At 38.8% G+C, this 14769-nt stretch overlaps 1 protein-coding gene across 5 annotated transcripts in view; it reads right to left on the bottom strand.

Moving 5' to 3' along the window:
* Positions 1 to 3351: 3351 nt before the first annotated feature.
* LOC132907417 (protein PALS1) overlaps positions 3352 to 14769 on the bottom strand; it is a 130069-nt gene continuing 118651 nt past the window's right edge. For all 5 annotated transcript variants that reach the window (XM_060960502.1, XM_060960503.1, XM_060960504.1 and 2 more), the window contains 8 exons: positions 10896 to 11124; positions 9446 to 9681; positions 8532 to 8862; positions 8035 to 8249; positions 7571 to 7773; positions 7297 to 7469; positions 7054 to 7218; positions 3352 to 6542 (listed from right to left, as the gene is read on the bottom strand). In XM_060960502.1, the coding sequence (XP_060816485.1) occupies positions 6052 to 6542; positions 7054 to 7218; positions 7297 to 7469; positions 7571 to 7773; positions 8035 to 8249; positions 8532 to 8862; positions 9446 to 9681; positions 10896 to 11124 (2043 nt within the window). In that variant the 3' untranslated portion in view covers positions 3352 to 6051. The remainder of the gene's footprint in view (positions 6543 to 7053; positions 7219 to 7296; positions 7470 to 7570; positions 7774 to 8034; positions 8250 to 8531; positions 8863 to 9445; positions 9682 to 10895; positions 11125 to 14769) is intronic.

Raw genomic sequence — 14769 nt, 5'->3', positions numbered from 1 at the left:
TTTTTCTGCGATACTTTCTATTCCAGTTCTTTAAAACCATAGTAACTAATCCTATTGTTTTGAACTTAACTCCCAGAAAAACCACATTACTTATGGAATGACCAATACGATATACAATAGAATGAATTTTTGGGAAAAAAGGTACTAAAATTCGTAAGTAGCGTATGAATTTTAAACTATCTTTTATCAGCTACTGTCTATTCTTATTACTCGTGACTATTGTCTTATACTTCTATATACTTCAATCTATATAGGAATTTTGCTATTGTGATCTTTCCTACATGTAATCTTTCCTAGTTTCATTTCCTCCATTTTAAGTAAGTTTGATTTTTACCTATCATTTGATCTGATAGATTCATCAAGAAGCATATAATATAGCTACTGAAGCTTGGAAACTTGCGCAGAGAATGATTTCACTTATTGATTCTCCAATCTTGGTTTATTAATTGAAAAGATTCAAAGCGTGCCGAGGCCATCGTTAGCCATCATCCGCTTCGTGTCGTCGTGCTACTCTTTTGTGTTGATAAGCTGCTTTTTTTCAGTACACTAATCAGTATAAGAATAGTGAACTAACTTTCATACTAAAAAATGGGAAATATGTATGATCTGTAATAGACTTACAGCGTATGCAGATAACTTTGAAGGTTATGTGTTTCACGTGTATGTGTTGGAAAAGATGTCATGCAATTTTGTGGATTGAGATAGGACGCAGGAGTTTCTATGAATGGTGATTTCTTTCAAGGAAATTGAAAATAGAAACAACACGTTCGTGATGCACAGGGGTAAATATATCTCCCGAGTAGTCAGTTTTATTGCTGGAATCGAGCCGAATTTCCGCAATTCGTGTGGATCTTTCTGAAAAAGGTTGCAAGCGTTTGTCGTCGATATACAACGTTCATCGAATTTAACCCTGCTACGATCATTCTCGACCAATTATATTTTTCTAACCTTAAAAACTATCTTCGGTTTGAACAAAATATGAAAGAAGTCTTATTGGTATGCACGAATTTTATATTAACCTTACTGTTCTCTTTACTCCTTCTGCATCTTTTCAGACGTCTTCTTTTTTGAAACACTTCATTCATAAAAAGCATAGAATATACAAAATAATATTGAATACTAAAATCAAATATTTATGTTTACTATTTATGTTTTAATCAATTCTATTGAAACAAAGCATCCATTACAGGTCAAACCCAAAGAAAGCAACAGAATTAAATATTTTCTTAAAAGATTACGTATTGTCTCTGTTTCGTAAAACGAGAGCAGAATTGAGGTATAGAAATTCTAGGATCATAGCAAGGTTAATGGTGTACGCTCCCTTGTGCGTTGAAATGTCGAACAACTTACTAACATTCCTATTGCTATTTTCTTCTGTTTGCTATTTTACCTTCGGCTTCTTTCAAGATTAAAATCCCAACGAGTTTCTCCATCGAGTTGTTTCTTAATTAAATTCTTAAAATACGTGTATATCTCGCCTTCTTTCTCTCTCTTCCTCTCTAGTCGATTTCTTGAAGAAAATTAGTCGACTTTTGGCAGCAAGCTGCGAGGAAAGTACGATCGAGGCTATAAAGGGCGATGATCGATCAATCGAGCTCTGTATATGTGTGTGCGTACGTGCATGCCTGTGTGTGTGTGAAGTTGACAAGCAACCTTAGAAATATTACAGTAACTTTTATTTAATACGTAACAGAATGTGTGGAGGATATTCAGGGGCTGAAACGATGGTAATACTTCCTGTTGATCTTTTGCAATATCGACGAACATCTCGTTTTACCTTAGGATTGAAGTCTCACGTTTGTGTACATACATATATATATACGAAGATTACAGGAGAGAAATATCATAAGTACAATTTTGTTCTGGTTCTGACATTAATTCGTGGTTAAAAAAAAAAAAGAAATAAGGAGGTTTACTTTAGTATAACGTAGTTAAAAAGAGGAATAACCTATTTTTCTGTCCAAAGATATATGCATTTTAACGATAGATGACACATCCAATGAAATTTTGTGAAAAAAATAGGATATGATAACCATAGTATTTTCGAGATCAATATTTCTGATATAAATATTTTACAGAAGAATGATCTCATAATCAAATTCAATACAAAGATAGTTGTATGTGATTGACTAACAAAACAAGGTACTGGATTTTAAAACTGCTCTCATATGAAAAATGTGACTTATCATGTCTTTTCTCTGTGGTCTTCATATACGTATACACTGCCGTTCATAATTATTCGAATGACTTTAAAAATCAATGAGTGGAATGATTGAAATTTAATACTATAATTCACGACTCAATCAAAACAGTATTAATTATAAACTATAATTCACTCGAGATAGTGTTCATTACTTCACCAAGGAATCGTATATGTTAGCTTAGTTTTTATACTAGAAGTGAAATAATTATAGAAATAAATATAAAATAATTATGAGCGGTACTGTATGTATATGTGCCTATTTATATATATATATGTATATTTATACGACGATAATTTTCCAGTTTATCATCTATCTACATAATATCTTTGAGAAACAGCAATAATCGTGAATATTCAATCTCAAGGTGAATTTTGCTCCAAATGAAACGCATTTTTCGCTCGGTTTAATGTTTCGTGCGTCTCAAATAAATAGCTTTTTTCATTTTTTCTTCTCCCTTCTCTCCACGAACGATCGGTCCATTGTATCTCCTACCCGCGGTCTATTTAAACGATAGACAACATATAGTTAACGCGTAAGCTAATTTTAGTCTTTCCCTTTTCTTTTTCTTTCCTTTAGAATCTTTTATCGCGGCTGTGCGCTGTTAGCTTCGCGCCTCGTTATTGCTAATTATAGTACCGCACGCCATCTGGCACTTCGTGCTTTATTTTCATTTAAGACGGATATACGAGCCGATCTCATCGAAGTAGGCTGCGGATATTTATGCAAGTTCACATTTTTATGAATGTAATCAAAAACTCAGATAGAAAACTGTTTTATCGACTACATGTTACAGAGATATTTTACATTATCTCTGTGTATTACGTGCACCTTGGAATTTCTCAAGAATGCATAAATATCCGTGGTCTGCGCCGAGCAATGTTATCAATTCGCCACTTTTGTTGGCGTGTTCGCGTGATTCTTTACGGTCCCATAATAATAATGAAATTAATTTCGGTCCCGCACCATGCTCAACGATCTACACAGCGACTCGATTAACCTAACACATCACAGACTTCTAAACGACGTTACAACTCTACGATATCGCTCCTCTAGACACAGTTTCCGTCAGGAAAAATTTTCAAAAAATTTCGCATTTCTCCAAGGACAGGGAGACGTTGAAAAAAAAAGGTTAGAAAAAGGATAAGAATAAGGCAACGCTTCGTATATTCAGACTATTTCAGACTTCCGGTCTTCCGTTTGTTTCATACGTGTTTGACGGGCTCGAGAAGGAAGAACAGCTGGATGAAACGAAAAGGCATAAAAATAGCTGACTCGAGATTAACAACAATGGTCGGTTTTTTTGATATTCGGTTCTCGTTCGATTCTCTCCATACATGTGTGCGTATATACCGTACGTATATACAAAACATATGCACCTATACATACAATTTCCTCCTTGATGTTGTACGTTTATTTTACACATAAAATGAAGTTGGATTGTCGAGAAAAATACTCGGGAGCAACGGTAATTAATGTACACACACTTCGAACAGGGACAAATTCCAAACTCACACATTCTCTCTCTCTCTCTCTTTCTCTCTCTCTCTCTTTCTGTACATTTCGCGTGCACTGTTAACGCATTACCTACGGAAATCCTAATTGATTTGTCGGGCATAACGCATTAACGACGCCGCATACTCGAGCACAGATCCAGCTAAAAAAAGGAAAAAAAAAAGACGAAAAATAAAAAGACAGAAATAAAGGCTGTCGTCGGGGATTTTTGATTAGCACTTAAAAAATACAATCGTGTTACTGACCTTCGTTCGCGTCATTTAAAACGACCTGTGTCTCAAAATGGCTCGAGAAAATAGAATACGGGTAATACGATGACAATTAACAAGAATAAAGTCGAAGCAATTAATGGTAATAATAATAATAATAATTAATATAATTATAATATTTAATAATAATAACGATAATAACTTCTTATTCATCTTCTCTTTCTTTTTTTCTATACAAGTGCACAAATATTTACAGAATCAATATAATGACAGATACGAAAGTGCCGTTGAGCGTGTTTCTCCAAAGTCCTTTCTTCCTTCTCTGTCTCTCTTTGTATTTCTTTGCCTCTCACATTTTCCTCCTTCTTTCTCTTTTAATAATACGTCATTCCTGAACAAAACTCTCTCTCCCTCTCCCAGTCTCTTCTAAAGAGACTCAAATATTTTGGCACATTTCAGTTCTCGTGTCCTCCTTAACACGCGGCCCAATCACTTGGCACAATTACTCCGACCATCGTGCGTGATTTCTTAACATAATTTTCTTTTGTTTAAATAGTGAGCTAAAAAGGTAGCAATTAGTATCTCTTTTTTTTCGCGTTTCTCTCATTTGGAAACATTGTTTTTTCGCTGCTAGCTGGGTTTACGACATCGAAATTAAACTACCCTCGGAAAATCTCTCCTCTCTGAACTAAAAACGATCGATCGTCGATGCGATTTCTATTAATTTTTTCTCACTTGACTCTTTTGGTTTCTTTTTTTTTTTTATTATTTTATCTTTTTTTTTTTTTTTTTTTTTTTTTTTTCTTTGGAGCCACGAAACCATGTTTCATTTTCAGCGATGATCTTCGACTCGAAAAACATCTTGCGTTATTGCTAGTCGAGGATATAGAGGATGCACGTAGGTGGTAAATATAACAGTGGCTGACATGGAGTATCGATGTCGGATTAGAAAACAAAAAGAAGAAAGGTCTAATGGTCGCTCGAGGACGAAAACGAAAGAAGTACCCTAGAAGTTTCTGTTTCATTCGAAAGTGTCTTAAAAATTTGTTTACGCTGGTTCACACACGAGCCTATGTCTATACTCGCATTAACGATGTCTACTTGGATTAAAAGTTATGATTCTTTTCTCTAAACAAACACGAGAAAGTGCCTAGGGCGAACGATGAAACGTTTATGAGTTCCGCCTTCTTCGAATTACTAGTTCACACGAAATTACAAATACGAGGAAACGTGGTTTTTTTTTTTTTTTTTTTGTTTTCTTGTCTTTACGTTAATCGTTTAACAACTCGCAAAGTCCTGCGAAATATTTCTTTTTGACTTAAAAAACTCTGCGCTAGAGACCGCGCCTCCCTGCTATAGGATCGCCGTGAAAATTCCTGACAGCGCAAGATACGAACAAGTGTGAAAGTCTTTCGATTCTTTCGCGGAGTGAAAAGGCTGCTGCCGTCCAAGATTTTCGCGGTTCCGGTTCGCTTCTCTTTTTTTTTTTCTTCGCGGCTCGGTATTATCCTGGGGAATTATCTGGTGACTTTTGAAAGAAGTAGGACGATCTCTTTCAAGATTCACACATCTTTGGAAAACGTTATTATATAATATCTTATGCGGAGTAGTAGCGATTTTTCCCTCGGGGCATCTCGCGGTACAAATTACGCCGAGGAAACCTAGAGTGTTTGCCGGTTACGATGAAAAACAAGCGCCACGCCAGTCGATCGGAGGATCCTTCGACATTCAAAGTCGAGGATCTCGATGTTCTCGTTGCCTGTTTCCTGGGTGGACGCCAGACCTCGAGGCTCGAGGAACGATAAATCACAACGAGACGGGGATTTTCCACGCCCTCTAAAATGCTTGCTGACGCGACGATCTTCGAATATCAGATGGCACCATATACGACACGGAAGACTACACCAAACCAGCGGTACTTGAAGTACGATAGCCTGGCAAGGAGTTTAATTACGCGCGTGTACGAAACGTAAAATTGTATAACAGGCACCAGTAAAAGAACCAGTCCTTGGAAGTATCTCCAGTCAGACTTTAAAGCCGCCTCTCTCAATTGCCTAGCTTTTCGCTACGCGTTTCAGCGAAAATATATCTGGCTCGATGGTATCCCGAAAGCCTCTGTTCCAAATTTATTGAACCCAAGACGCAGGCACCCATTGAGGCTCCCGTTCCAGTGAATTGATCTCCGTCAGCAGCTGATTGTACGCTCGGTCCGTGTCCGTATTTATAATGATCATATCAAACAGATGACCGTATTTGTCCTCCATTTCCCGCGCTTTCTCTATAATGTCCTTTAATTCCTCTTCCTTGAAGCTCTCGTTATTCTTGATCCTCTTCTGTCGTAGCTTCTCCAAACTCGGCGGCGCCACGAACACCACGTACGGTTTCAAATCCGAATTTCGAAGGATCTTCAGGCTTTGCGGATGGAGATTAAGAACACAAATTTTACCGGAATTTACAACGGATCGTATAGCCTCCACGGAGGTACCGTAATAAGCTTTCTCGTATTCGCCGTGCTCGACGAACTTTCGACAGAGAATATCGGACTCGAATTGAGAACGAGAAATGAAGTGGTAGTCCTGGCCGTCTACTTCCGAATCCTTCCTGGGACGACTCGTGTCTGAAACAAGGAGTATCCTGTAGAACGGTTGTCCTTGAATGAAGAACAAGTGATTTATTCGTATTACACGCGTGTTTCAAAGATGACGCGACTCGAACAAGAAAAATGAAGAACGGTTTGAATGCTTATGACAAAAAGCAAACGATTTGTTAAACGTTTGACACTGGCGACAAGGATAGACTGTAGAAAACGATAAAGCAATATTACTTGTGTAATTTTCTAGTCTTAGCCCTTGAACGTTTCTCTTTTGTCGCGATTATTTGAATGACGAATAAAAGAGCCCTTGAAGGAGAGACTGTGATTGGCTGATAGAGTAGCGGAAGAAAGAAAGAAAATGAAACACTATGAGAAAACATATGCCGAAATAAATGAGAGATTAATTACAAATCGGAATGGTAAACGTGTACAAGAGTCACGACACTTTGATGATTTTGTTGCTCTAATACAGGACTGAATTATTTCGAATCGCGACATTTTCGAAGTACGCGTGCAACACGAATCTCCTGCTCACGAGGAATTGCCGCTGCGAAACGCTCGCTGTCTTGCATCAGCCTCTGTCTCAGCTCGTGTCGTCCAATATTTGGTGGCCCTATTAGGACTACCGGTCTTTTGTGATTCGCCCTTGGATAGTACAACGCGACTTCCTCGTACGTAAGCACCTCCTCGCTGTCATAATCTAGAAAATGTAAATGTTTGATGAGTAAACAAAGGGTGAACGTACTAAAACGCCTTCCATGATGCTTTTCATATCTACCGTCGATGGCAGTCGTTGCGTAATGCGGATACCCGTCGTCGTTGTAATTCGCCCCGAACTTGTTTCGTTTCTTTTTCTTTGGATTCTTTCTGGCGCACAACAACGTACTGGATTTCTTAGAGTCGCGTGCGGTCGATTTGTCTCCGGCGATGGACTGTTTCATGGATTCTCGCCTAGATGAAATTTGGATTATCAGTCAAACGATGTTTAAAACAGTTTGATAAGCAAGAAATGGAATATATATAGAAAAGATTATATATATATATTGACATACTGGTGTTGGAAGGCTTTGCTGGGTATCAGACCAGCCAAAGTCTGATCCTCTTCACCCTCTCTATACGCCTGCCACCAGTTAGCATCCTCTTGAGAGATCACGTGTAACACGTCACCCTTTTGGAAACTGACACCCAGTTCTCGGCACGGTATGTAAGGATCTTCTTCGGGATCATAGTCGAAGTGGGCTCGTATGTGTTGTATCTGAGAAGATGATATTAAAGAGTTAAGTCAATATCAAATATTACAGTTAATGTACAGGGACTTTTATTCATATTAGGATGCCACGGTGTTCTATAAAATTAATGTTTCCATCAACTACAATAACTATTTTCATACGTCAGAAAAATGATTAATTCAATAATATGAATAAATATATGGATAGAACAAGGTGTCGATCATCGTGGTTCCCAAATATTAGTAAAAATCACTATATCCTGATAACACATTAAATATCGTCGATACCTGATTTGTGTCTTCCCTTCTACTTGATAGATTGTTCCTGTGACTCGTGGGCGCCGGGAGCACGAGGAAAGTCAGACCACCCTGCATACCGGCTAGAATATCGCACACCTCGTTCACGGTCTTGCCACGCATTTCCACGCCATTTACTTCCAGAACTTCATCGCCTTCGTGTAGGAGTCCAGACTTGTGTGCCGCTCCTCCGCGTACAACACGACCTTCATAAACATTATTATGGTTATTCAACGTACAATTCAACAATAATAACTTTTGCGTAATTCAACAGAAACTCGTGTGAAACACATTTAGGCGGAATTTAGGGAAAAGCTTAAAGGCAAGGTACACTGTGTCCATAAGCGTCGAACACTTAACCAACGTGTTTCTCACATCAACATTTAACGTTATATCGCATAGTTTTTTTATGAAATGTCCACAGACTGTGTTATTGACCCTTGTTCGAGGTTTTCGTACAATTTTATCAGAAAAAGAATGCGAAATACCTATTATAACAGCGTCACCCTCGTTCTTAACCGTAGCACCTAATGGTTCGTTAGTTTTGTCGATTCTGATAATTTTAATGTTGTCCACGACCCGGGAGCCTCTCCAGCTAGAGGTAGGGCTCGGTGGACCGCTCGGCGACGAGGACGAAGGACTCTGTTTCCTTTGTAATCCGTCGACGTAAGAGATGATCGAGTCGTGAGCGAGTAGAAGAGCTTCCATATCGTAGCTCGTCAAAATTCCGGTCAGCTCCTCCACGGCGGCGATAGTTTCCGCTCCGCCGACACCTGTTGCCGTCGACGACGACTGCCATTTCTCCAGTATGTCTACACACTGAAATATTCACCAATGACAAAAGTTGTACGCTTAAAAGGGCGATTGAACAGAAGAACACGCAAGATACATCGTATTTCCCTATTTTCCTATTTTCTACAAACCTCGGTACACCGTTAGGTAATTGGAAAACTATTCTTTTACTTGGTTTTACATTTGAACGCGTGCTTCTTACACGATATTACAACATCGATATTAAAATATTATTTTCCATAGTAATTGAACCGTTCAAAAGTCACATGGATCAATTCCGCAAAGTAAAAGAAGATGACGGTATTAAATTTTCTTAAATTTTCCTTGCATTCTACCCTCATGATCCGATTACGAAATTGAGGACTCGATGAAAAGACGGAGTTGATCATTTTGGCTTTGAGAGGTTCGACTATACCTTTGGCTTCTACAAAAAATTCTTTTCATCTTCGATCGTGTCATACCATTTTTCTCTCATTTTCCTGTCTGCTTAAAAAACTAACGTAACAAAATTGATAAATCAACGACAGTGCATTCTTATCGTTTTGTATTTTTCTCTTGCGATCTTCGACCAAGTCGGGTCATCAAAATTTCAATGACAGTGGGTACATACGTCGCGAGCCAAACTGGAAGCGTCTTCAGCGTGATGTTTGAGAACTTTGCTGGATCTTAAGCGATTTCTGAGGACGTGATGGGTGGCGAGGGCAGATGCGAATTGACTTTGCACCAGAAGCGTCCGTACCGCTTCGAGTTCCGCTTCCACGCCGGGTCCCGAAATGCCTAGAGCACCGGAAATATTGCGCAACTGAAGCTGTAGCCTCTCCAGCGTCGCGACGACCTCTCCGTACGCTGAAATATGCAACGAATGCCTGTTACAAAGATTCTACAAACGTCTCTCGCCCGCAGAGGCACCGTTGCTTTCTACCGTTCGACTATTCCTCCGTGAAAGGGTAAACGACCGGCTAATGTCTTCCTTAACCCTTATGCCAATACTCCAAATTTTCCGCGTATTTCAAGAGAACCTATACACAGTTCCCGTATGGAAATTCTTTTCTCTTCATTTACACTTGGCAACTACAGTGTCTACCGTAAAAACTATCTTTAAAAGAATCTTTCCGATTCTACGTTTCATTTTTATAGTATTTGTACGGTTTTCATAGTCGTACGAAGGTGCTAGTAAATCCTACGGAATTTAATATACTTGCACCTAATCAATTAGTCTGGTAAATGTAGTAACTTGCTATTAGAAAAAAGCTTCCTGCGACTCGTTAATGGCGTGCGCAACTTCTCGCAGGCACTGTACGATCCAATAGGTAGCTGGAATTATAGATTTTATACTTAATAACTGTTTAAATTTGACTTTATTAAGAAATCTTACTATCAAAATTATTTGAGCTTGAACTGCAATAATTATTTTAATAATTATCTCTTTCCCATCATTACAAATTTTATATTATACTGATGAAATTATCCTAATTCCAATTATCCGTCGGTTTTATTGAAACTATTGGACATCGATGATACTGATCTTACGAATACTCAGAATTCAATAATTATGAATTTGCAATAGGAATTTGGAATATTTTGTCTACCCTATACTCGTCATAGTGTGACGCTAGAATATTTTCTGAAAAATTCTCCTACGCGATTATTATTACTTACCCAAGCTATGCCAGCTATTGGAACAGAGATACACGTGCTCACGTACAATCAACTTCAACTTGCTCGGTGTCAATAATTATTTTCTACTAACGAGATTTCCAATCGTAGGTAGACGTTGTTCGAGTGCAGAAATACGAAGGAGGATTGGCAGAGCATTGGCATAAGGGTCACAGCAACAAATATCACGACAAGTTGATTAAACGAAGGAAACGCAATTACGATATACCGATGGGATAAAGTCTTGGCGAAGTCTGAAAAACGTCTAAATTAAAAAGGGAATGGAGGAGTTATCGGAGCATAAATAGGAGGCCTAATGGGCCACGACGAGTGTCGTTAGTGCGTCATCGAGCGAAGTGGTCCTTGAATTGCTGGCGTATATCTGGAGGGAAAATACGACTTACTGAGGGGCCTGGGAGGCTCCTCGACTTCTAGCGTGGCGCTCGCGGTGACATGCGGTGCGCGGCTGACAGTGGTGGTGGTGGTCACCTCGTCTTGGGCGTACGCGAGGTTTTCCTGACCCGAGAGACTGGTCGCGTGGCTTTCCAACGCGTGCAACTTGGTAGAGCCGCGTAGCGACCGATTGAGTATCTCCTGTCTCTCCTCTTCATCCTTTCGTTTCCGCAGCTGTTCCTACAATCAAACCCGTTCGTTTATACCCGTTTCATCGATTCCAGGCACACCCAATTATCCGCTGAAAACACTGGAAAATTCAACAGGTTGAATTATACGCAGGTACGTTTTCACGCGACAGTGAATTATTTATTAATTACGTTCGCGTAATTAAAATGTGAAAAGGTTTTTTCTATTTTACTGAACATTTCTGTTAATCTTGTTACTATGAAAATTTATAATTTGGACATCGATGATGGATAGATGATTTCATCGTCGGTCAATTGCAATTTAATTCGAGAAATTTTGCAATGATTATCGAGATATTTTATTATATTAGGTTGTTCCAAAAGTGTCTTTCTTTTACAAACACGTCCTTTACAACAAATCTTTGTACAAATATAAAACCTAATTTGTCAAATATTGTGGTCTTCATCTGAATGGAATAAAATGGATCATACACCATTCAATGGAATAATAGAAAACAAAGAATGTTTAAAAGAATCTTCGGGAAGAGTAAATATTCGCTAAGAGTTCGATAGAGAAGTTTCGCTTGCGCCACAAATGACCCAGATTGCCTACGAAAAATTAAGAGTAACTAGATGTCAGGACATTAAATTGTATGAAGATAACAGCGAAAAGTATGTCGTGCTGTGACGATGGCAAAAACCAATCGCTCTTCTCGAAGAAGAAACTTCAGATAGCGATGATCTTGAACATCTCGTTTACAATCTAATCTTTAGAATTGTAGAACACGAAGATCATGTCACAGTGTTTGAAATGAAAATGTCTATGGAAGCAAAGTCAGCAATGTCACGATAACAAAAACCGATTGCTGTTCTCGAAGAAGAAACTTCAGATAGCGATGATCTTGAACATCTCTTTTGCTTTGTAATCTTTAGAATTATCGTAGAATCGACTGAACTCGAAGATCGTGTCACAGTGTTTGAAATGAAAATGTCTATGGAAACAAAGTCAACAATGTCACGATAACAAAAACCGATTGCTGTTCTCGAAGAAGAAACTTCAGATAGCGATGATCTTGAACATCTCTTTTGCTTTGTAATCTTTAGAATTATCGTAGAATCGACTGAACTCGAAGATCGTGTCACAGTGTTTGAAATGATAATGTCTATGGAAACAAAGTCAACAATGTCACGATAACAAAAACCGATTGCTGTTCTCGAAGAAGAAACTTCAGATAGCGATGATCTTGAACATCTTCTTTGCTTTGTAATCTTTAGAATTATCGTAGAATCGACTGAACACGAAGATCATATCACAGTGTTTGAAATGATAATGTCTATGGAAGCAAAGTCAACAATGTCATGATAGCAAAAGCTGATCTTCTCGAAGAAGAAACTTCAGATAGCGATGATCTTGAAAATCTCGTTTACAATGTAATCTTTGGAATTGTAGAACACGAAGATCATGTCACAGTGTTTGAAATGAAAATGTTTATGGAAGCAAAGTCAGCAATGTCACGATAGCAAAAGCTGATCTTCTCGAAGAAGAAACTTCAGATAGCGACGATCTTGAACATCTCGTTCGTTCTGTAATCTCTAGAATTTTAGAATCGACTGAACACGAAGATCGTGTCACAGTGTTTGAAATGATAATGTCTAACATTAAACAAAGCAAACAAAGTCTATGGTGTCACGATAACTAAAACTGATTGCACTTCTCGAAGAAATGCTGTACAAAACGGCGATTGGATAGACTTGCAAATATTTTGATTATTCCGTAACGTTTAGAATCGTTGCAGTATCGATGGAACACTAAGATCGTGTCATAGCGATGCAGATAGAACAATGTCCATAGAAGAAAAGCGTACGGTGTGGCTATAGCAGAAATCATGACTTTTAATGTCACGCGGAGACGTACCTTGCATATCGAAGATATACAACGTTTATTATGTGCCTTGAACATGATGACGTTGAACATACCGAAGATGCTGATACGAATAGGAACACTGTTATTTTACCGGTCGGTTCCATTCGATCGCAATTCATCCGCAGACAAATTTAATCGTCTTACCTTGCTCGTCAAACGACGTGGCCTTGTGCAATTTTAGCAAACGTCGTCCGTAAACAGTACGTACATTTGACAGCCATTGAACGTCGAGATAGAATAAGGAAAAAGGGACGATTTAATATAGAACATTTATTTCAGGAATCCGGGCACAATATCGGACACGTTGCTTTGCGCGGTTGATTTATTAATTATTCATCGACTCGTTCGGTTTCCGTTTGAACGTATTTCAGCTGGAATAAACGACGACTCATGCAAAACCTACCTCGTGTAGACAGAATTCCTGGCGATTTTTCCTAACGATAACACGTTTAACAAGCAAACATCGTAACACATTAATGTAAGAAACACCTAAACGTGTGACAATAAACGATCCATTGAATAAGAGACATTGTATCTATCGTGACATCGAGCAAGCATTTGAAATTTAAAATAAAAATTCACCTGATTCGAATATCCTCGGTCGAGATGATGCCGCGTCTTGTTCAGATTAGTCGAGTTATTTGCCTTGGCAACTAAGTGATTGAGGATTTTGTCATTAGGTGGTATTCACAAAATTTGCAATCACTTAGTTGCCAATATTATACTCCACTCGACCGACTTAACGCTGGAATCGTCGATGTTCGAAACGCAAAACGAAAGGAAAAGGTACTTATAGTGTTGCGTTGTTAGGTCATTTTCGATATTCGTCAGCTCTGCGGTATAACGAAACCGATTCTGTAAGAGAATTTTCGAAGCATAGCAATTTTCATGGTAACGAAGGTAACTTTCCACGACGCAGCTAATAAAATATCGACTTTGTTTTCTAATTACCACGTCCATGTAAATACGTCGTAAATAGAGCGTAATAGCAGCTTAAATAGAGGAAACTTTAGGACGAGAAATTGTCATAGCGCGTGTACGTTCTACCAAAAACGATGGGATCGTTGATTATTTAAACTTTCTTTTTTTTTTTTAATTCAAGTAACTCGTAGTAAGTAAAGAAGCTTGAGTTTAGATAATTTAGCTACCCTCAACGAAATACGAAAGAGCTAAGCAACACGCAAAATAAAAAGAAGAACAAACAACGAAACTGTGCAAACTAACGCGCGTACTGCAACGAGCGTCTCGTAAGCGCAGCTAAATTTGCTCTCGTTACGTTCTATATCTGGTTTGGCAACTAAGTGATTACGGATTATGTTAATACCACCTAATGACAAAATCCGCAATCACTTAGTTGCCAACCCGATACAAAAGAATCTCTCTGGAAGGTTAAATCGCACATTGCCGAGCGTCGAATTACAATCGTCGCGATATCAGCAGGAGACTCGTTCGGCGATCGACGCCCACCGAGCGATAAAGCGCATCGCTGACGCAAAAATCATGGCAAAAGCGATTCGCGGCCGTTTATGTAACGGCCATGGCGATTAAGCACTGGCAGGACAGAAATACTTGCACGAAGCCCCGTTTGCTCTCGTGGTACACACGTATGGCTTCGCCAACGTCAGCTCGATGGATTTCCTATAATTCTGGCAGCGAAAGTTCGCGTACAAAATCGAGTGCATAAACATCGCCGTGTTTGTCGATCAGGCAATGTAAAAATTTGTCAGAAGTTGAAATCCTGATCATGGACACACGCTCGCGCGAATAACAACG

This window comes from Bombus pascuorum, chromosome 5 (assembly GCF_905332965.1).
Source record: "Bombus pascuorum chromosome 5, iyBomPasc1.1, whole genome shotgun sequence".
Classification (NCBI taxonomy): Eukaryota; Metazoa; Arthropoda; class Insecta; order Hymenoptera; family Apidae; genus Bombus; species Bombus pascuorum.
This window is presented reverse-complemented; position numbering and strand designations above follow the sequence as displayed.